Genomic DNA, 20,220 nt, shown 5'->3' on the forward strand with positions numbered 1-20,220 from the left:
TCTCCCAGCCTGGAGTCTGAGTTTCTGGGGCGCCCTCCCGTTGACGAAAGTATCCTAGGGGACTAGGGTCTTTCAGCTTCCTGCTTCTAGGATGAGCGTACCTGTCCATGACTGAGCCAATTCTATTGGGAGCCACCTGAGGTGTGTATGACATAGCAAATCTAGAACCACCTGCAAGGTAGATGAAGGGTCAGACATCTTTGGCATTCACCCTTTTAGATGCATATCGGGAGTAGGGGCTATGCCATTTATACACTTTCCCCAGAAAATGTTACCTTCCAGATCAGCTTGTTTTTCAGATATAACTGTCACCTCTACTGCCTTTGAATGCCACCTCTTTTTTAACTTCTAGAAAATGCATGTCTATCAGTGATCAAATAAATAATAAAGATGAATTAGCTTGTGAAGGCGTGTCCTCTTCTGATGCCCGTTTTTCTGACGTAGGGGAAGAGTACACAGCCAAGAAGGGGCGGCTGAGTTGTGCAGAGGACTCAAGCTAGGCAGGTGTTCACGTTTTGGTGTGCGAGGCTCTTCCAAATGAATGAGAGCCATGCAGATGGGAGGCGGCTGGCAGCTCAGGAATCTTCTGCTCTAGATATCTCATTTCGGTAAGGACTAATAAATGTAAGTAATATTAGAACGGGAACATGGTGGAATGAAGTCTGGGAGGAATTTTGTGCCTCTTCCCTGAGCATTTTCTGTTGAAAGTCTGGAACAAATCCCAGTGAACCACTGGTGACTGGGCAGGTGACACTGGACCTGCGCCAGGCAAGGGTGTGTGGGCTAAGGAACACGTCACAAGAATATCCTGTGGTATTTCTTTCTTTCTTTTTTTCTTTGCCAGACCCGAGGGCTTGAACTCCAGGGCCTAGGCACTGTCCCTGAGCTTTTTGTGCTCAGGGCTAATGCTCTACCACTTGAGCCACAGCTCCACTGCTGGCTTTTGTGGTGATTAATTAGAAATGAAAGTCTCATGGACTTTCCTTCCCCTCTCCCAGCCCCCAGGCTGACTTTGAAATATAACTCTCAGATGTCGGCATCTGGAGTAGCTAGGATGACAGGTGTAAGCTACTGGTGCGCTGTGATTTTCCTCTTTCTTTCTTTCTTTCTTTCTTCCTTTCCTTCTTTCTTTCTTTCTTTCTTTCCTTCTTTCTTTCTTTCTTTCTTTCTTTCTTGTCTTCTTTTTTGTTGGTCATGGGACTTGAACTCTGGGCCTGGGCACTGTCCCTCAGCTCTTCAGTTCAAGGGTAGCGCTCTACCACTTGAGCTACAGCACCACTTCCTGTTTTGTGGTGGTTCATTGGAGATAAGAGTCTCACAGATTTTCCTTGCCTGGCTTTGAATCATGATCCTCCGATCTCAGCCTCCTGAGCAGCTAGGATGGCAGGCGTGCGCCACTGGCGCCAGGTGTGATTTTCCTTTTTCACCACTCTTGAGCAGGGCACCGACGCTGCAGTGTCAGTTGCGGGAAGAAGCGTGTGCTGACAGGGAGGGTTGTGGGGGATCATGCCTGAGGAGGGCTAAGGAGGAAAGAAGGGAATGGAGCAGAATTGGACTGTGGTGATCATCAGGCACCCATCGAGGGAGCATTGGGAGGAGAGATGCAGAGCCGACCCAGCCTGTGCCGGCTGACCAGGGAGCTTCGGAGTGAAGAGCCGACAGCAGCCAAGGCCTGCGGTGCAGAGGCACAGGCAGTCTTGCTGTAGGAAACGTCTAGGAAGATGGTGGCTTTGTTCAGGAGGGTTACACCTCCAGGGTGGTGCAGCTCCTCGCTGCCATTGCTAGCTGAATGCATCATGCAGACATACTTTGGTGTGAGGATTTGGGGATCCCTTCCTCCAGGGTTTTGGATGTTCTGAAGGGAAACGAGGGAGATGTCCAGGTTGAGTGTTGGTGGTTGGCTCTTGTGCCGTCCAGGCCCTGAGCTGCTTTTCCCCGTCTGCCTCTCACGCTCTGCTCCCTTCAGCTTTCACGTCTGCTTGCCTTGGTGCTTACCTGCTGGTGTGAGCAACAGCATCCCTCCCACGGGCTCCAGCTGAGGCCCTGCTGACCATGTTTGTCCCGGGCTGGGGTTGATGAGTTGTCATCATAATTGCCACTGGACAAGGGAACACCAGAGGTGCCCACGTGGCCGTCCACGTGTGTTCCTCTAGACCCCCATCATGGGGCAGCAGCCCTTTTCCTCCTGCTGTGCAGCCTCAGAAAAATGAGCCTGCTCTTTTTGTCTATTGGTGTCTGGACACAGGAATCCCAAGTGTCCAGGTGGCAGCCATAGGTCATAGTTCTGTGAGATCTGTGCTGCAGCCCTGAATCTAACCTGCACTGCTCTGGGACAGGAAGCCCCAGGTGTCCCGGTGGGTAATTGGGGATGAGGGGAGGGGGGGACGCTCCTGCCTCTCCTTCCTCTGGGTTCTCAGCGTCTTCTTGTTGGGGACACAGAATGCCATAGAGGTTACCGATTGACTCAAGGACAGCAGTCCAGAATCGATCTTCCACTCTCTCAGCCTGTGAGTCTTAGCGCATGAGGTGTCTCATCCATCAGGATGCTGGCCACCTACTTCCATCTGGACTTGTTGCTCAGCAAGTGACGTCACCCGTGTAATGCAGAGGTTCCCAAATGAGAGGGATTTGCCTTGCGGGGAGCACTGACCATTTCCAGGATTGGTTTTTTGTTTTTGTTTTTGTTTGTCAGACATGGGGCCTGAACTCTGGGCCTGGGCACTGTCCCTCAGCTCTTCAGCTCAAGGCTAGCTCTCTACCACTTGAGCCACAGCACCACTTCCGGCTTTTTTTCTTTTTGCTTATGTGGTGCTGAGGAATTGAACCCAAGGCCTCAGGCATGCAAGACAAAAGCTTTACCAGTGAGCCACCTTCCAGCCCCTGTTTTTGTTTTTCTTGTATGCTGGATCTGGGCCTTGAACTCAGGGCCTAGGTACTGTCCTTAAGCTTTCTTTGCTTAAGGCTAGTGTCCTACCACTTGAGCAATAGCCCTCTTTTGGCATTTGGTGGTTAATTGGAGATACAAATCTCATGGACTTTCCTGCTTGGACTGGCTTTGAACTATGCTTCTCAGATCTCAGCCTCCTGAGCAGCTGGAATCACAGGTATGAGCCATCAGTGGCTGATGAGTTTCAATTATACACTTCACTGTGTGCTCATTTTTTTTCATACTGAGTCATCTAGCACCCCTAGACAATCCTGCCTTTCTCAAAGTAACCCATGACTTCACTTTTCTCTTCCTTCACCAAGAAAGACATACTTTAAAAAATATATATGTGTGGGGCTGGGAAGGTGGCTCAGTGGTAGAGCACTTGCTTTGCATGCCTGAGGCCCTGGGTTTGATTCCTCAGCACCACATTAGCAAAAAGAAAAAAGCTGGAAGTGGCGCTGTGGCTCAAGTGGTAGAGCGCTAGCCATGAGCTGAAGAGCTGAGGGACAGCGCTCAGGCCCAGAGTTCAGGCCCCACGACAGGACCCCCCCCAAAAAATATATATATGTATACCTATATGCATACACACACATATAGCCTTTAGCCGTGTGTTGGTGGCTCACACCTGTAATCCTAGCTTTGCAGGAAGCTGATCTGAGGATCATAGCTTGAAGCCAGCCTGAGCAGAAAAGTGAAACTTTTATCTCCAATTAAGTACACTTTCCCTCCCACCAAAAATGCCCAAAACCCTGGAAGTGAAGCTGTGGCTCAAGTAGTAGAGTGCTAGCCTTGAGCAAAATAGCTCAGGGACAACACCTAGGTCCTGATTTCAAGTCCCAGGACTGGTATGAGAGTGTATGCACACTCCCACACCCACTCTCCCTCCCTCTCCTCCCCTCCCTCTCTCTCTCTCACAGAATTTAAAAGACAAAGTCCCATACAAATTGGCTAAATTCCTAAAACGGAGAGTAAGCGAATGGTCAGCAAACTCTGTGAGCTACACGTGACTTCATCCCACTTGATCGAGCATCTGCCTCCTCTTACTCAAATGGCATCAGCACTGTGTCTGCAAGGCCGTTCACCTTCCTGTCCCCTCTTCTCGCTGGTTTGTTCTGTGATATGGCTGGCCCTGTCTCCCTGCTGTCTTGTGGTGCTTCCCTGACTGAGGTCTAACCTCCCATTTCCCCCAGAGAGGCTGCAGCCACACCCATGAGAAACCGCTGTGGCCTTGATTCTCACATTTCTGAGAATAGATATGGAATCTACCCAACAGGGTATTGAGTGAACTCTAGCTGTGAGCGTGTGTCTGTGTCTGTGTCTCTCTACCCCCTCAGCCCCCGACCACACACATTTCCTGTTTGTTGTTTTTCACTCACTATGGTTCTCAGAGCTGTTAGTGGGCAGTACTGTGGTAGGCCTGTGTTTCCTGACCCAGAGGTTATAGGACTAGATAAAATCAACACCAATACTTTACAAAGACTTTCAGTAAGTAAGAGAGGGCATAGGTCATACTATGCATTCCATGAAGTTAGTACTAGAAAGATATTACATAAAATGAGAACTAAGGGCAAATAGATTTAGTAATCTAAATATAAAAACACCCATCAAAATACAAGCAAATTGAATGTGACAATCTGTAAAATGAAACAATTTATCCCAGTAGCGCTATTGGCCCCATACGCATAAATTGTGATCAATGTGTCCTGTTATATTAATGGATGAAAGACCAAAAAACACATGATCATCTCAATAGCTGCACAAGAAATATTTGACAAAATCTAACAGCAGTTTATTGTTAAAAAACACTTAATAAATTAGGATCAAATAAAATGGTATTTTCAGCCATACCCATTTTATGCCTTTTCGTTTTCCTCATCAATTCCAAAATCCTTGGTACTTTAAGGATAGTTCTTTATATTTTTGCAAGCATTTAAATCCCTCTGCCAGGTTCTTTCTTGTATAGTGTTAGTCAGTCCAGTGAGCTCCCTTCCCTTAGCTTAGCAGGCTCCTTCCCTTTCCCATAGCTTGGCACGCTCCCTTCCTAGACAACACTGGCCCATGTAGTAAAGGCAGTAAATAATTAGCTTCCAACCCTTCCCCCCTTTACCTTGGGGTGACACTCCTCTGGGGCAGCCACCACCATAGAAGGCAGCAAGAGCCCCTGAGTGACCTTCAGCTCTGGGCAGCTGCAGGACCCTTATCTACTACTAGGGCAGCAGCCATAAACCCTAGTGCACCATGATGAAGCCCCTGGCCCTCACGTCCACACGGGGGTCTCTGCCTCCTAAAACCTCGTAGGACACAGTAGCTGGTGCTTGTTCTCTCTTGTGAGAAGGGGTCTTGTTGGACCCTTTACTGGCAATAAAGCTTTTCTTTGTTCTTTGTATCTGGTTGTCTGCGTGGTTTTCAGGCAAAGTCTAATTTACTCTAACATGCACTCACACTGAAGGGTTCTCCCCTGATTCTGATCATCGAAGCTTCCAGTATTAATGGGTGATGGTTCCTGAAAATCTATGGGATTTTTCTTACTTTTTTTTTTTGAGAAATAAACACAAAAGCCAGAAAAATAAAAGCCAGAAATGGTTTGGCCTAAGAATTAGGCCATATATGAATTGTGGAGCGACGTAGGTACAGCAGCGGCAGGTGCTCACCAACTCATACAGCTGCAGCACAGTGTGAAGCTTGCTTGTAAGCACCTTTGTCTTCAAAAGGCAGAAGGAAACATTTTAAAAGTCAGAAGAATTGCCTGTGATAAGGAACACCTCGAGTCTTGGTTCAGTGTCACTGCTTACTCTCTGAAAACAAACACTTTGTTTATTGTATATGCTTACAATGTCCTTTCAGAATATATAGCCACGTCTCGGTATGCCATCTCTAAATTACACAGAAAAACTTTCCAAAGCTGATAAATACTTGAATAAAAAAAAAGATTCTTTTTATCATTTAAAAATACTTGGCGAGGTAATTGAGGGCCAGGCATCTAGCTCAGTGGCAGAGTGCCGAGCACGTACAATGACCTTCAGAAATGAACAGACACACATGTGATATAGGAGATTTTGCCAAGGTAATTTACAGGCACTGTCCAAATTGTCCCTCCTCCTTGTCAAGGAGTTAGGCATAATTGCTTACCAAGGTTAGAAAGAGGGCTATTCTTTGTTCTTATCAAAGGTTCTTTTTTCCCCCTCGAGTCACAGCTGGCTGGGAGCAGGGCTGGGAGCCGGTAGCTGGCAAATGCAGTGGGAGGAGGTTGGTGGAGCGCTACCACTCATGAGGGGTCTCATTCCTTCTAATTCTGTTGATGAAGATTTATCTCCCTAATAGAGCTAGCGGGTCACAAGCACCACACCTGGTAATTACAGCTTATCCTTTTAACTCCTTCCACGCAAGATTCATATTCCTTGCAAGGCTGCTGTTCACAAACAGTAGTTACAATTGAAGTAACAAACCAACCAATCAGCCAAAAAAACACAGTTAATTCCAGGAACTATCAATAGCAGGAAATATCAATAGACAACACAGAGCAATTTGGTTTGACAAAAAGCCACTGCTTTTCCTCGCAGCACCACAAGAAAATGAAACCAGCAAAACAAAAAGAAGCAAATGACTCTTGAAAGCAATAGCACTGACTTGATAGCTTATCTAGATGAAAACTCATAGCAATGACAATGCAAAAGACTGGACAAAGAAGAAGTATAGCGTTTGAGAATCATACAGCAGATGTGAGAGTTATTGTTTTTTTGAAACAACAACAAAAAACAAAACAAAATGGACCCTTGTAGAGTCCTGCGCTGGTCTAGCACACAGCCACCAGGCAAGTGTGGTGATTAAACTTTAACCTTAAAATAAAGGAAATAAGAATTCAGTTGTGCAATCTGCTTGTCCCATTTCTTGTGCCAGGGGCTAGGAGTGGATTTTGCCTGCTGTACATGAGCCCAGGACTGTCCCTTCCTGCAGAAAGCTCTGGAATGGAGTTGATGGTAAGGTGGGCAGGCCCCTCGCATTGACGAATGTATGTAACTCCGCCCTTTGCTTCCTTTCTGCTTCTCCTCCAAAGCTCCTGGCTTACCATTGCCTGAGAAATCAGGGTAGGGTGTGGGACCCAGATTTTCAAGGTAAGGGAAGAGGGGTTGGACCGTGGTGGGGGGGGAGGTAAAGGTGGGCTGGGGGACGACTTTAATTTGGTCAGGAAGGGACCTCTCTGTTAGTTTTATTTCCCAAACCTTCCAGCAAACTTATTACCAGGATGTATTGCTTGTGAGTTCCTTTTCCTGTCTTCGTGGAGCAATTCGTACAAATGAATGTCTCTTTCCTGGGTGGTTGCTTAGAGGAGAGTCGCTTTACAAACTAAGGATTTCTGTACTGGCTCCAGAGTTTAAAACTTGATTCTTGCAAGAAAGGAGTGAGGCGGGTGGCAGAGGTTTTGGGAAGAGCGTTGGAAGTGGGGACCGGCACAGCTCACCCTGCGCCCCCACTGCAGGCCAGGAGGAGAGGTGGCACCGGCTGGGGCTGGTCTCCCCATGACTCCCCCACTACTGAGACCTTGTTATGCTGTTATTACCTGCTCAGCTGCCTCGTCCTCAGGGACAGTCCCTTCCTGAGCTGGTGGAGATCTGGGCTCCCCTCCGGAGGGTGGAAGGCGTTGCCACCCTACGTCGCTCTGATTTATGGAAGCCAGACCTGGGCCTGAGGGACGCTGGCTGGTAGGCAGTTTAGCACCAGGTCAGCTCCTGCAGAAACCAGTCTCCTGGTTCTGTATCTGGATTAGAATCAGAACAGCACTGAGGGGCCTCCATGAGGGAGGAGGGTGTGCACACACAGCCAGCCACCCGCTCTTCTCCTGATGCGGGCGCCCGTCTCCTCTCCTAACACCAACCATCAATCTCAGCTTTGTGTCAAAGCTGATTTTTTAAAAATTTCTCTGACTTCTCTCCCTAGTGTATAAGAAGCCTTTTCATAAGTCTTTATTCTAAAGAATTAAAGAAATAACCCTTCTTTCGAAAGGAATGCCTGGATTTTTCTTCTATGTTTTTAAGTTTTGGTTTCCAGTCGGGTGCCCTTGACCTTAAGGAGGAACAAACACGTCCCCACTTCCTGGACAAAGTTCTTCCAAAGGATTGTGGGGCAGGCATAGTGGTACACACTTGAAATCTTAGCATTCTGGAAGCTGAGACTGGGGAGTCATGACTTCAAGGCTGCCTGATCTACATGATGAAACTGCCAAGGACACGAGAGGGAGACAGACAGACAGACAGACAGACAGACAGACAGAGATGGAGAGAGAGACACAGAGAGAAAGAGACACAGAAAGAAAGGCAGGAAAAAAGGAAGGAAGGGAGACACAGAAAAAGAAAAGGACGGCCAAGAGCATTAGATTTAAGACGTTTGTTGGTACTAGTGAAAGAAAACTCTGAGGAGTTGGAGATATGGTTCAGTTGGTAGAGCACTAGCTGATGAGCAAAAGTATCCGGTAGTGAGTTTCAGTCTCAGTCTCAGATTAAAAAAAAAAGAAAGAATGTAAGAAAGGAAGAAAAAGAAAGAGAGAAAGAGAGAAGAGAATGAATACCAATGCATGTTGATTAATAAGCAAAGAGATTTTCAGTTTTCACAGATCAGACATGACAAGGCGGAATGTTCAATCAGAGACAGGCAAGAAGCAGAGGGTCATGGATCAGCTCACTGAGCAAGCACTTAGTGGGACCTTCCCTCTGTGTAGGGTAGTGTTGGTTCCTTGGGAATAAAGGCAGCCACCAGGCACGTATGCCCCTCCCACCACAAAGCCTACAGTGTCAGGGCAGGTGATAACAATGTCCTCCCTCAGTATGTGTCCTGGAAGAAATCTCTGGAGCACAGTTAGAGCCAGGGTAAGTGGCCTGTGGGCTGGCACTGATGGTGGTGAAACCAGAGTTTTAGGCCTCAGGCCCAAGTGACAGAGGCTCCGTATGTCAGATCTGGCCCCTCTCCTACAAGACACACAAAGCTCAAGTAATGCGGAGGAGAGGAAGAAGATTTGTTTCAAGGCACAGGCAGGCAGGCACAGGAAGGTGAAGCTGACACTTCAACCCCTCTTCTGAGATCTTAGGGCACAGAGCTGAGTTTAGGTTTAAATAGACCAAGGGTTAGGGCTGGGAGCCACAGGTGTGCGCAGCAGCTGCAGGTGTAGCCTTGTCCCTCCTGCCTCAGTCCTCCTTCTGGAAAGTTGGTGTCCCTGCCGTCCCTCGGGGAGCCATCTGGACACACATTCCCTGTTGCCCCGGGTGGCTGGCCGGTCCCGAGGGGCCTGTGCTGCCCCTCTCCTCGGGAGCACTGTCCCCATCGTTCCTGTAAGCCTGCCATCTGTCACTCTGTCCTTCCTGGATTCTAAAGCGGCTGCCAGGTGCATGGCTCAGAGCAAAGACTCGCACAAAATGGAGGCAGCGATGTCCAGTGTCTCTCTGCACGCAGCTGAGATCTGTGGATCACAGTTCAAAGCCAGCCAGGGCCCAAGGAGGGAAGACGTGCGTTTCAGATGCCCATGGCGCAGCCAAATGAGGAGCTGAACAAAACCAGAAGTCTGGAACTCAGAGAGTGTGGGCTGTCAGCACAGGGCCGACCCGCCAGGGAGAGAGGGCCAGACCAGGGAGCAGTGCCTTGGAAAGCACTGGAAGAGCTTATGTTTGCACAAAGGTTAAGGAAATGCCTGAAAAATACAACACTGACACGAAAACAAGACCAAAAGTGAAATGTGGAGGCAAGTGCTTGGAAACGGGGCAGGGGAAATGAAACCGAGACTCTGTGGGAACACAAAAATGTTTGCTACAGAAGGAGGGGGATTACTGTCCACTTCGCTAAACAGCAGGGCTGTGTTTCTGTCTGTACAGGAATTCAAGCTATCATGGCAGCCCAGTATGAAGGTATGAGTTCCTACGCCGGCCAACCCAAGGACAGCCATGGTAAGGAGAGTTGGGGTCCCCAGGCAGGCTGCAGGTAGGGGGTCCCTCTTCTTCTCACAGCCAGTCCCTGGTTGAGCAAGAGAAAACTGTTTCTGCTTTGCCCTCATTCCCTTTCATGTACCCCATTCTTTTCTGGCGGGGGTGTTGGTTGTGGGGCTTGAACTTGAGGCCTGGGCATTGTCCCTGAGCTCTTCTGCTCAAAGCTAGTGTTCTACCATGTTGAGCCACAGTGGTTAATTGGAGATAAGTATCTCACAGACTTCCCTGGCCTGGCTGGCTCTGAACAGTGATCCTCAGATCTCAGCCTCCTGAGCAGCTAAGATGACAGGCGTGAGCCACCAGCGCCCTTTCTTTCACTTCTCCGGCCCTTCTATTCTTTTTCCCCAACATGTAGCTATAAAGCTGACGCAGATTGCTTAGTGGCCTCGGGCCGGTCTGGTCCGTGACTTCCTAGCTCCCAATAATGTAGTCATAGCAGAACAGCTGGTTATGGCCTGTCTGGATACTTTACTGTCCAGTTCTTTAGTCCAGAGGGTTACTGGAAAGAAGGACACAGGAAATAATCAATCTCTCTTCTGGATGGGCCTAGTTTCCCGTTATCCACAAAGTAAGCAGAGGGCTCACTCAGCCTCTCACATACCCCTCCCTTTTCTCCTTTACCCAAAGGAATGGACTGTACCTTCAAACCATCCATCTGCTTGGTCCAGGCTCAGTGGGTTGGTGGGGGTTGTCCTTCTGCTAACCTTGTGTGCTCACTGACCCATCTGGGGTTAGCTAGTGGCTCTGAAGCAAGCAGGATCTTGATTGGCTCACCTGCACATGGGCGAGTCGCTGCTTCTGGGCAGGCCAGTGTGGCCAGCAAGTTCACTGATCCCGGTGTCTGCCTGCAGTGGCAGGAAAGCTGAGCAGAGAAGGCTAGCACAGTACTTCACGGTTTTGGCCTCTTCTATGGTGCTTCATCCTAAGCCCATCACACAGCCCACCCACGTTCAAGCGCCGAATTTTGATGGGAGAACATATATACTAACCATATACCAATCATATACTAATCATATACTAACCATGTACTAATCATATACTAACCATGTACTAATCATATACTAACCATGTACTAATCATATACTAATCATATACTAACCACGTACTAACCATATACTAACCATATACTAGCAATCCATATACTGTTGTAATGCCCCTTTCTCTGAAAAGAGAGAGCATGGCAAAGTCATTCAAGCAGAGACTACTTTGTCACTCCCATTTTTTCTGTAGTTAATTTTAGCTTTCCTGTATTCATTGTTTTCAGTCATAGAACTTCTATTTTATTGCATTTCTTGTTTGTTGGTTGTGGGACTGGAACTCAGGGGCTGGGCGCTCTCCCTGAGCTTTTTTTTTGTGCTCAAGGCTGGTGCTCTACTACTTGAGCCACCATGCACCGCTTCCAGTTTTTGAGTGGTTAATTGGAGATAAAAGTCTCGCAAGGACTCTTCTGCTCCGGCTTGCTTCGAACTGCGATTCTCAGATCTTAGCCTCCTGAGTAGTTAGGATGATAGGCGTGAGCCACCAGCGCTGGGCTGTTTTCAGTCATAGCACTTTTAGAAGTACACTAGAGCTTGGAAGATGGCTCAGTGGTAGGGTGCTTACCTTGCATGCATGAGGCCCTGGGTTCGATTCCTTAGCACCATATAAGCAGAAAAAGCCAGAAGTGGTGCTGTGGCTCAAGTGGTAGAGCACTAGCCTTGAGCTGAAGAGCTGAGGGACAGCACCCAGGACCAGAGTTCAGGCCCCACAACTGACAAATAAATAAATAAATAGATAGAAGTACGCTGGAGCTCTCCTGAGGAGAGTGATGCACTGTATCAGCCCCTACCTGCCTCCTTCACAGGATAAAGAAAAGCTCCTTTTTGAGCCTAAAAACAAATTTGAAGCCAGGCACAGTAGCTCATGCCTTTAATCCCAGCTACTGAGGAGTCTGAGATCAGGACTGCAGTTCCAGGCCAGCCCAGACAAACATTTTGTGACAGGCCATGTCAGTCAATAGCACCCATCATCCCGGCGAGCAGGAAGTCATGATTAGGAAGATCATGGGGCCAGGCACCCCCATCTCAAAAGAAGAAGCCGGGACTGGTGGCAAACGCCTGTCATCGTAGCTGTGATGGGAAGCATAACATAGTAGGACCGAAAGTCAGGCCCACATTGGGCAGGAAACAAGAACTTTACTGCAAAGGTAAACAAAGTTCCCAGGGGTGGGGTATGCCTCAGGAGTAGAGTGCCTAGACTAGACGCACGAGACCGAGGGCAAACCCCACTACTGCCGAAAGATAAAGAAGTAAATTTGAGACTGTACCACGGCAGACACCCCAGAGTCAGGTTTGGTTCCTTCCTGGGTTCCTTCATTGAACAGCGACCATCAGCAACTTACACTTCTGCTCTGACACCATTGCATTTCCTCCTCTGGGAGCGGTAACCCACACGCATCAGAGTGAGGCGCTTCCAGGAACCCTGAAAAAAAAGAAAGACCAAGAACAAGTCAGGGGACCAAGGAGGGCCAGGTACCTCAAGCTGCACCACAGAACTTAGCCCTTCGGCCCACAGTCTGTCTATAGACCCTGAGAGGGAAGAGGCCACCTTGGGGCCAAGCACCAGAAGCCGTGAAGGCTTGGTTGTGGGGCTTGAACTCAGGGCCTGGGTGCTGTTCCTGACCTTTGTGTGTGTGTGTGTGTGTGTGTGTGTGTGTGTGCTCAAGGTTGGCGCTGTACGGCTTGAGCCACAGAGCACCTCTTCCAGTTTTCCAGTGGTTAACTGGAGATAAAATCTCACAGGGCTTTTTCTGCCCGGGCTGGCTTCGAACTGCAATTCTCAGATCTCAGATGTCATCTGCAAGATGAGATTTCTAACACTGTGGCCTTTGTTTCCTTGCTGTTCCAGAGCCTGCAAACCAACCCCCCAGAAATCCCCAAGTGAGAATTGTGTTAGTGGGGAAAACTGGAGCAGGAAAAAGTTCCACAGGGAACAGCATCCTGGGAGAGAAGGCGTTTAACTCGGGCATTTCAGCCAAGTCCATCACCAAGGTCTGTGAGAAGAGGACGTGTGTGTGGGAAGGAAAAGAAATCGTTGTGGTGGACACCCCCGGCGTGTTCGACACGGAGGTGCGGGATGCTGACACGCACATGGAGATCGCCCGCTACCTGCTCCTCACGGCCCCGGGACCTCATGCGGTGATTCTGGTGGTTCCACTGGGCCGTTACACTGATGAAGAGCAAAAGGCCATAGAAAAGGTCCTGACAATGTTTGGAGAAAGGGCTAGACGCTTCATGATCCTCCTGTTCACCCGGAAAGATGACTTGGGTGACACTGATTTTAATGATTACTTAAAGGAAGTGCCAGAAAGCATTCTAACGCTGATCCACAAGTTTGATGGCCACTACTGTGTATTTAACAACAGGGCATCGGGGTCTGAACAGGAGGCCCAGAGGGCGGAGCTGCTGGCCCTGGTGGAGCAGGTCATGAGGGACAATGGTGGAGGGTTCTTCACCAATGAGATGTACCAAAAGGCTGAGGAGGAGATTCAGAAACAAATCCAGATAATCCAAAAAAAGTACCGACTGCAGCTAGAGAAAGAGAAAGCACAGATAAGACAGGAGTTTGATGAGGAAATCAGGAGTCTGAAAGATGAACTGGAGCGGGAAAGGAGAAAGGCACAAATGCAGAGGGATTTGTCAGATAAAGAAACTTTCTATAACCACAGACAGAAAAATGCTAGAGAAGAAGTTCAGGATCAGAAGTGGATCCTTGAATTAATCCTACAAATATGCTTTACGGCTCGCTCTGTCTTCCAGTTATTTAAGGAGACTTGATAGTTTTGTCTATATTTTCTGCATTGTCTTTGTAGACCCTGTCCCCTAGGACTGGTGTGACCAAGTCTGAATATCTGATTGATTTAGCAATATTGATGCATCTTAACCATGAATTCTTTCTCAGAAACACAGGGAAAGGTATACAAGAAGCCACAAAGACGACTCCAAGCTAGTAGATCTCTAGATTTTAGGCAGACTGTCACTGTCTGCAGCTTCTACTCAGGTTTGTTGTGGGTTTTTTTTTTCTTTCTTTAGGATGAGTGATCTTTCTTACATATATGGTTTGTTAGATAGTTAAGTTCTTCCCATAAGCCAATCTTAAAGGTGGAAAAAGCTGTAGAATCTTTTCTTAACCAATGTCAAATTGTTTGCTGACATATTCCCAGACGGACTCAAATTGTTTCTTCTTGTCAGCCCTCAGAAGAATGAAGAATTCTCTGGAAAACAGATCTTTGAACTCAATTGTGTTATGAGCCAGAAGGAAGAAAAGATAGCAGTTCAACAGCTAAGGCCGAGCAATTGGTTTGTTCAAATGGGTCTGTGAAAACTTCCTGTCCAACATCAGTTTAACCAGTTTGAAGAACAATCAATTTGCTCCTTTTCTTGAGAAACAAGCTAAATCCTATGCTACAATCCTATGCTTTATAACTCCGCTCTTGAGTTCTTAGTGCTAACGGGGTTGTCTGCACACTTTGACCCTGAAACAGTTGTGTTGTTTATTGGTATTATAATAAAAAAATTTAGAATTCTCACATATTTATGCAGAATAGCAGTTCATTGTGTATTGGAATATGCCATATTATCTGTATTAATTCAGAGTTTCACTTTTTGGCAATCATGTCCTTATTTCTGTTAATGTGCTTTATTATGTTTATTGATTTACCTATGTTGAACCAGCCTTGCACACCTGGAATGAAACTAACTTGAGCACGGTGTATGATTTTGTTTTATTAGTTGTTGAATTCTGTTGACAGTATTTCATTGAAGAGTTTTCTGTCTGCATTCATTAAAGATTCATTAAAGTTGATGTAGTGTTTCTGTCCAGTTTTGGGGTGAGTGTAATCCCTGCCTAATAGCATGAGTTGAGTGGTGATCTTTTTCTTTTTTCTTTTTTAATTCTATTGTCAGAAGTGGTGCTGTGGTTCAAGTGGTAGAGCGCTAGGCTTGAGCTGAAGAGCTGAGGGACAGTGCCTAGGCCCAGAGTTCAAGCCCCACGACCGACTAAAAATCAAAAAACAAAAAAAATTCTGTTGTCAAGGTGATGTAGTGAGTATGTTTCTTGTTGAACTTGTTACCCCTATTTCTCTTTCTTTCTTTCTTTCTTTCTTTTTTCTTTTTTTTTTTTTTCTGTTTATGTGGTGCTGAGGAATCAAACCCAGGGCCTCATGCATGCAAGGCAAACACTCTACCACTGAGCCACCTTCCCAGCCCCATTCTTTCTTTTTTTCTTATTCTTTCTTTCTTATTCTTTCTTTCTTCCTCTCTTTCTTCCTTCTTTCCTTCTTTCCTTCTTTTCTTTTTTTTGGCCAGTCCTGGGGCTTGAACTCAGGGCTTGTGCTCTGCCTTGAGCTTCTTTGTACTCAAGGCTAGCACTCTACTACTTGAGCTACAAGGCCACTTCCAGCTTTTTCTGAGTAGTTTACTGGAGATAAGAGTCTCCCAGAATTCCTTGCCCAGTCTGGCTTTGAACTGGGCTCTTTTGACTTCTTCCCCTGACCCTTACCCAGGAGCCAGAGTTAACTAAAGTCTCTCCCTTAAATTTCTCTGTATTGGATACCTTTGTGGTTCTCCATGTTTTTTTAGCAGTCTTGTCTTCTCTTTCTTGATGCTTCTTCTCTTCTTTGTGACCCTGACTCTCCTCATTCATAGAGTCACACAGAATAAGTTTCTAATCTGCCATCCTACCTCACTTGTCCACATTTTAATCACAGAATTGATAAAGAAAATGATTACTTCACCAATGAAACACTTTGTCTAAAAATTGAGGAAAAGACAATATTTAGATTTATATGAACTTGAAAGATTTCCCGTTGAGAGATGGGGACAATTGCTCATAGAAAACATTTAACGTAATAATTTGCATGATAACAATTTAGAATAATTTTTAATAGTACTAACTTTTCTTTGGTGATGGTTGTATAAGTGCTTACGCAGGGGCACTAGACGAGAAGAGGGATGTAAGAGGCATAAGTTATCTTCTCAGATGGCAGAGGGTTCATCAGTTTTGGAATGCTTAGGAGCGCCTGATGATTTATCACGCCATTTCCAAGATGGGTTTGTACTTTTCACGAACACAGAACAGGAAGAGCAGAATGACCTACCTATCTGTTGGGACCTGTTGGGAAGGAACTCGTGCCCATTGTTCTATTTCCTGCCATTGTTTTTACTTTTCACAAATAGGATACAGACTTTCCTGTCCCCCTTTTTGGGTGGGGAGCAGCCAGATGTGACTGGTCTCCGCTCTGACCTGAACAGGCACCAAGGAAGGGCCACGCCGCCACATCAGCTGGAGCGCGCTCCCCATTTCACGTCAATCAGGATACAAAGACGCTTTCCCCTGCAGGAGCCTAAGAGAAATGGAAAACACACAGGGAACTCAATCCAGAAGATAAAATATTATCTTTTTTACCCAAAGGTGTGGAACTCCTTAGGATCAAACTGGTCCCTATTAACATCAGGAATCAGAGGCCAAGGTGGATATCTCAATGCTTTCCCTGAGCGGAAGTCAGCCAGTTCCACACAGGATGGGTCAACAAGGAAGAGTCTGGCCTTTATCAGTGTGTAGCGGGGATGGAGGAAGCGAAGTGGAGGCCCTCACTTGTTCAGAGGAAGAGAACCGGTCTCTCTGCTACTTCTGTGAAGTCCACACACTAGCAGAATATAGTACAGTGGCCACCAGGCCTCCCCGACATTCCCAGACAGATAGAGAACACTGCCTTCCTGTTCTGTGTGTGTGAAAAGTGAAATACTGCTAGTGTTTTACGGGAATTGGATCAGCTAGATACGGAGGAGGGACACTTTCAGAGGTCAGACTGGGAGTCGATTAAAATGCTGGTGTCTGCAGGCAAACTCATGTCCCCGAAAAACATGCAGCAGTGAACGTAGCTAGCACAAAGCGTATCCAGGCCCAAACCATAGATAGGGTGAGGGATTAAACCTAACAAAAGTGTTTTACCAAAGTAAAGCCAGCCAGGTGAGGGACAATCAGGGCTGAGGGTAAAGTGCCAAGATGGTGGAGAGGAAAACATCGCGCTGCTTAGAGCCAGTACCCGTATTGCACTAGGAGATGATACCATATCTCTCAGGCTTCTCTGGCATTCCCAGCCAGATCAATTGCTCTGTCATTCCTGAGAAGAAGATAATGAGTGGCAATGAATGATGTTTCACCTAGTGTCTCTTTCCAGTAAGCCAGAGGGAAAAGAGTGAGCTCAGGACAGAAATGTCAAGTCAGGAGAACTGGACAGGGAGAGCCCATCTCGTCCTTCCCTACCTCCAGCCATTACTAACGTCCTGATGGGGGAAACTGGGTGGGGCACTCAACGTCCAGGTGTGTGTGAAATGGGGCTCAGAGAGGGCAGTGGCATGGGATGGAGAATGGAGGAGCCTGGGGGAAGTGAGCTTAGAAAAGGCTCAAGGAAGGACTTGGGACTCTCTCGTGCTGTGGAAATGCAGCTTGAACCAACCATGACCTCCCAAGGTAAGGGTGATAGGAGTCTGCCAAGAGGATGAGAAGAGTTGAGTGAGAGCTTTGTGTGTTCTGGGAACTTGGTATTTGCATCGATTAAAGAAAAGTTCCCTGACAGCTGCTACTGGGAGAGACCAAAGAAGACTTAAAAAGCCAGGGTACAGTACACTTGCAATCCCAGCCATGGGCATAGAAGCAGGGTTGCAAGTTTCAGGCCAGCCTGACTGACATAGCTACAGTTTGCCTCAGGGGAAAAAATAGTTCAATGAAGCAGAATGAAAGATGGTAGCTGCCTTGTCATGAATAAACCTTGTGTCAAAGTGAGTTAATTGTCTTGGATGAAGCAAGAAACTCTTGCTGGGTGCTGGTGGCTCACGCCCGTGATCCTAGCTACTCAGGAGGCTGAGATCTGAGGATCACAGTTCAAAGCCAGCCTGAGCAGGAAAGTCCGGAAACTCTTCTCTTCAATCAACCACTAGAAAACTGGAAGTGGTGCCATGGTTCAAGTGGTAGAGCGCTCGCCTTGAGCTGAAGAGCTGAGAGACAGCGCTCAGGCCCAGAGTTCATGCTCCATGACCAACAAACAAAAAGAAAAAGAAAACTCTTCCACAAGAAAGCCTAATAGAAACTGATTTAAAAGCAAAAAGGTGTGGGTACTGGTGACTCACTCCTGCAATCCTAGCTACTCAGGAAGCTGAGCTTTAAGGATCACAGTTGGAAGCAGGAAAATCTGTGACTCTTATCTTCAATTAACCACCTAAAAGCCAAAAGTCAGGCTGTGGTTCAAGTCATAGAGCGCTAGACTTTACCAAATAAAAGCCTCAGGGACAGCATCCAGGCCCTTAGTTCAAGCCCCGGAACTAGCACAAAAACCAACCAACAAACAAAAAGAAACAAAAAAATCCTTTGAGCAGCTAAGCATTTAGCAAAACGAATTACCAGGAAGCTAAAACATATACTGTTGGGAGACAGTGGACGTTAAGGGAAGGGAGGCTGACAGAGAGGGAAGGGTGGGTGAATACAGTGATAATACTCAACATATATATGGGAAAATGGAGCCAGGTAGCTTGAGGGGATGGAGTGGTGGAGAGAATGATAGAAAAGGTGATAATGAGCCAGGCACCAGTGGCTCATACCTGTAATCCTAGCTACTCAGGAGCCGGAGAACTGAGGATCGCAGTTCAAAGCCAGCCAAGGCAGGAAAGTCTGTGAGACTCATTTCCACTTAACCACCAGAAAACTGGCAGTGGTGTTGCGGCTCAAGTGGTAGAGTGCTAGCCTTGACCTGAAGAGCTGAAGGACAGTGTCCAGTCCCAGAGTTTAAGCCCCATAACCGACAGAAAAGAAGAAAAAAAGAAAAGAAAAGGTGATATTGATCGATATGCATTGTACTTATACATTGACACGTTGAATTGAAACCCCTTTGTACAACTACTTAAACATAAGAATTTCTTTTTCAAAAAGGTAGGATGTGACACAATTCTTTTTTTAAAAAAGGGAGTTTATTTGAGTAAGAAACAATCTGTGAATTGCTTAACCGCAACTAAAAGACCCCAAGGGTCAATTGCAGTGCATCAGAGGCAGTCTTTAGAGGAACAATGCAGAAGCAAACAGGAAATGATTACATTGGTTGCAGTGCAACATTGCTTTTTATTGTTGTTTACCCTATTTAAAGTTTCTATGTTTGACTTAAGTTTCGTTTCTGCCTAACAGAAGTATTTACTGGAAATGATCTAAGTTTTGCCGACGTGCAGTGTAAGCCTGGTCAAGACTACTTTTAGTCGTTGGTTTTGCTGGCACAGGAGTTTTTCAGACCTGTTCCTCTTCAATTGTGCCAAATGGCCTACTGTAGCCTGAATGACTTCCTTTGCTCTCTGAAAGACAGAAAAGGATCCTGGGAGGACATTTCTCATTAACCCTTTCCCCACAGCAGCCACAGAATGTTCTTAGATGGGACACGGCTGGTGGCCATCCTGTAGGGGCAGCAGCAGAGACAGTGGGTAGACCACAGCACAGGAACACCTGAAATCTACCCACTGTGGGTGTTTTCACCAAAGGGTGGGCCAGCTTCTGGTTGTCTGGATTTGGAGTGTTTCTTTTTTTGGGAGGGTGGGGGGGGGGTCCGGTCGTGGGGCCTGAACTCTGGGCCTGGGCGCTGTCCCTCAGCTCTTCAGCTCAAGGCTAGTGCTCTACCACTTGAGCCACAGCGCCACTTCCAGCATTTTTTCTTTTTGCTTATGTGGTGCTGAGGAATCGAACCCAGGGCCTCAAGCACGCAAGGCAAGCGCTCTACCACTGAGCCACCTTCGGAGCCCTTGGAGTGCTTCTTGCTTTGCGCACCTAGCTGCCTTTCATGTTCCCAGTGGGTTCCTCCATAGAAAGCAGCGAACAATGGAAACCATAACGGCAAATTAAGGTAGAATTCAGAAACTGAACAGAATGTAGTTTGGTCATCCTGGGAACAGATCAATGACCCACAAAGAAGTCTCCAAAAGAAGGAGGCCTCTGCCTAGCCCTTGGATACTGAATTCTTGATGTTGTCACAAAAAAGATATCAAGATGGGGGTCAAGGAAATACGTTAGTACAGCAAAGTCAAGAAAAGACAGATGCAACTTAGAGTGGGGGTGGTGCGTCTGATCACAGGTGCAATGCTGTGAGAACATCACAGACTTGGCTCTAATTCACCATCGGTACAGTGAGCCCCTAGTTCTGACACCTGGTGCATTTCACCATCTCTGCTGACACATTGTTTTTATCAATTGGGACCAGGGATCTGCAGATTGGCCTGCTAAACACGGCTCATTGATGCCACACACTTCTTT

At 47.0% G+C, this 20,220-nt stretch overlaps 1 protein-coding gene across 3 annotated transcripts; it reads left to right on the plus strand.

Moving 5' to 3' along the window:
- Positions 1 to 6,806: 6,806 nt before the first annotated feature.
- On the plus strand, positions 6,807 to 14,739 carry LOC138809924 (GTPase IMAP family member 4-like). Of its 3 annotated transcripts, none has more exons than XM_069997056.1 (3): positions 6,807 to 6,906; positions 9,787 to 9,858; positions 12,784 to 14,739. In XM_069997056.1, the coding sequence occupies exons 2-3, from the start codon at positions 9,801 to 9,803 to the stop codon at positions 13,710 to 13,712; spliced, it is 987 nt and encodes a 328-aa protein (XP_069853157.1). In that variant the 5' UTR covers positions 6,807 to 6,906; positions 9,787 to 9,800; the 3' UTR covers positions 13,713 to 14,739. The 3 variants fall into 3 exon arrangements, with proteins under 3 accessions (XP_069853157.1, XP_069853156.1, XP_069853155.1); XM_069997055.1 differs by lacking the exon at positions 6,807 to 6,906 and adding an exon at positions 6,933 to 7,041; XM_069997054.1 differs by lacking the exon at positions 6,807 to 6,906 and adding an exon at positions 7,107 to 9,656.
- The last annotated feature ends 5,481 nt before the right edge of the window (positions 14,740 to 20,220 follow it).

Source organism: Dipodomys merriami, unplaced genomic scaffold, assembly GCF_024711535.1.
Source record: "Dipodomys merriami isolate MVZ:Mamm:240054 unplaced genomic scaffold, mDipMer1.0.p SCAF_5, whole genome shotgun sequence".
Lineage (NCBI taxonomy): Eukaryota > Metazoa > Chordata > Mammalia > Rodentia > Heteromyidae > Dipodomys > Dipodomys merriami.

Excerpts from the sequence above, each read along its gene's own strand:
- LOC138809924 (XM_069997054.1), top strand. The coding sequence starts at position 9,602 with ATGCCTGAAAAATACAACACTGACACGAAAACAAGACCAAAAGTGAAA. Across the intron at positions 9,657-9,786 it reads ACCAAAAGTGAAATGTGGAG|GAATTCAAGCTATCATGGCA; the intron begins GCAAGTGCTTGG and ends CTGTCTGTACAG. Across the intron at positions 9,859-12,783 it reads CCAACCCAAGGACAGCCATG|AGCCTGCAAACCAACCCCCC; the intron begins GTAAGGAGAGTT and ends TTGCTGTTCCAG.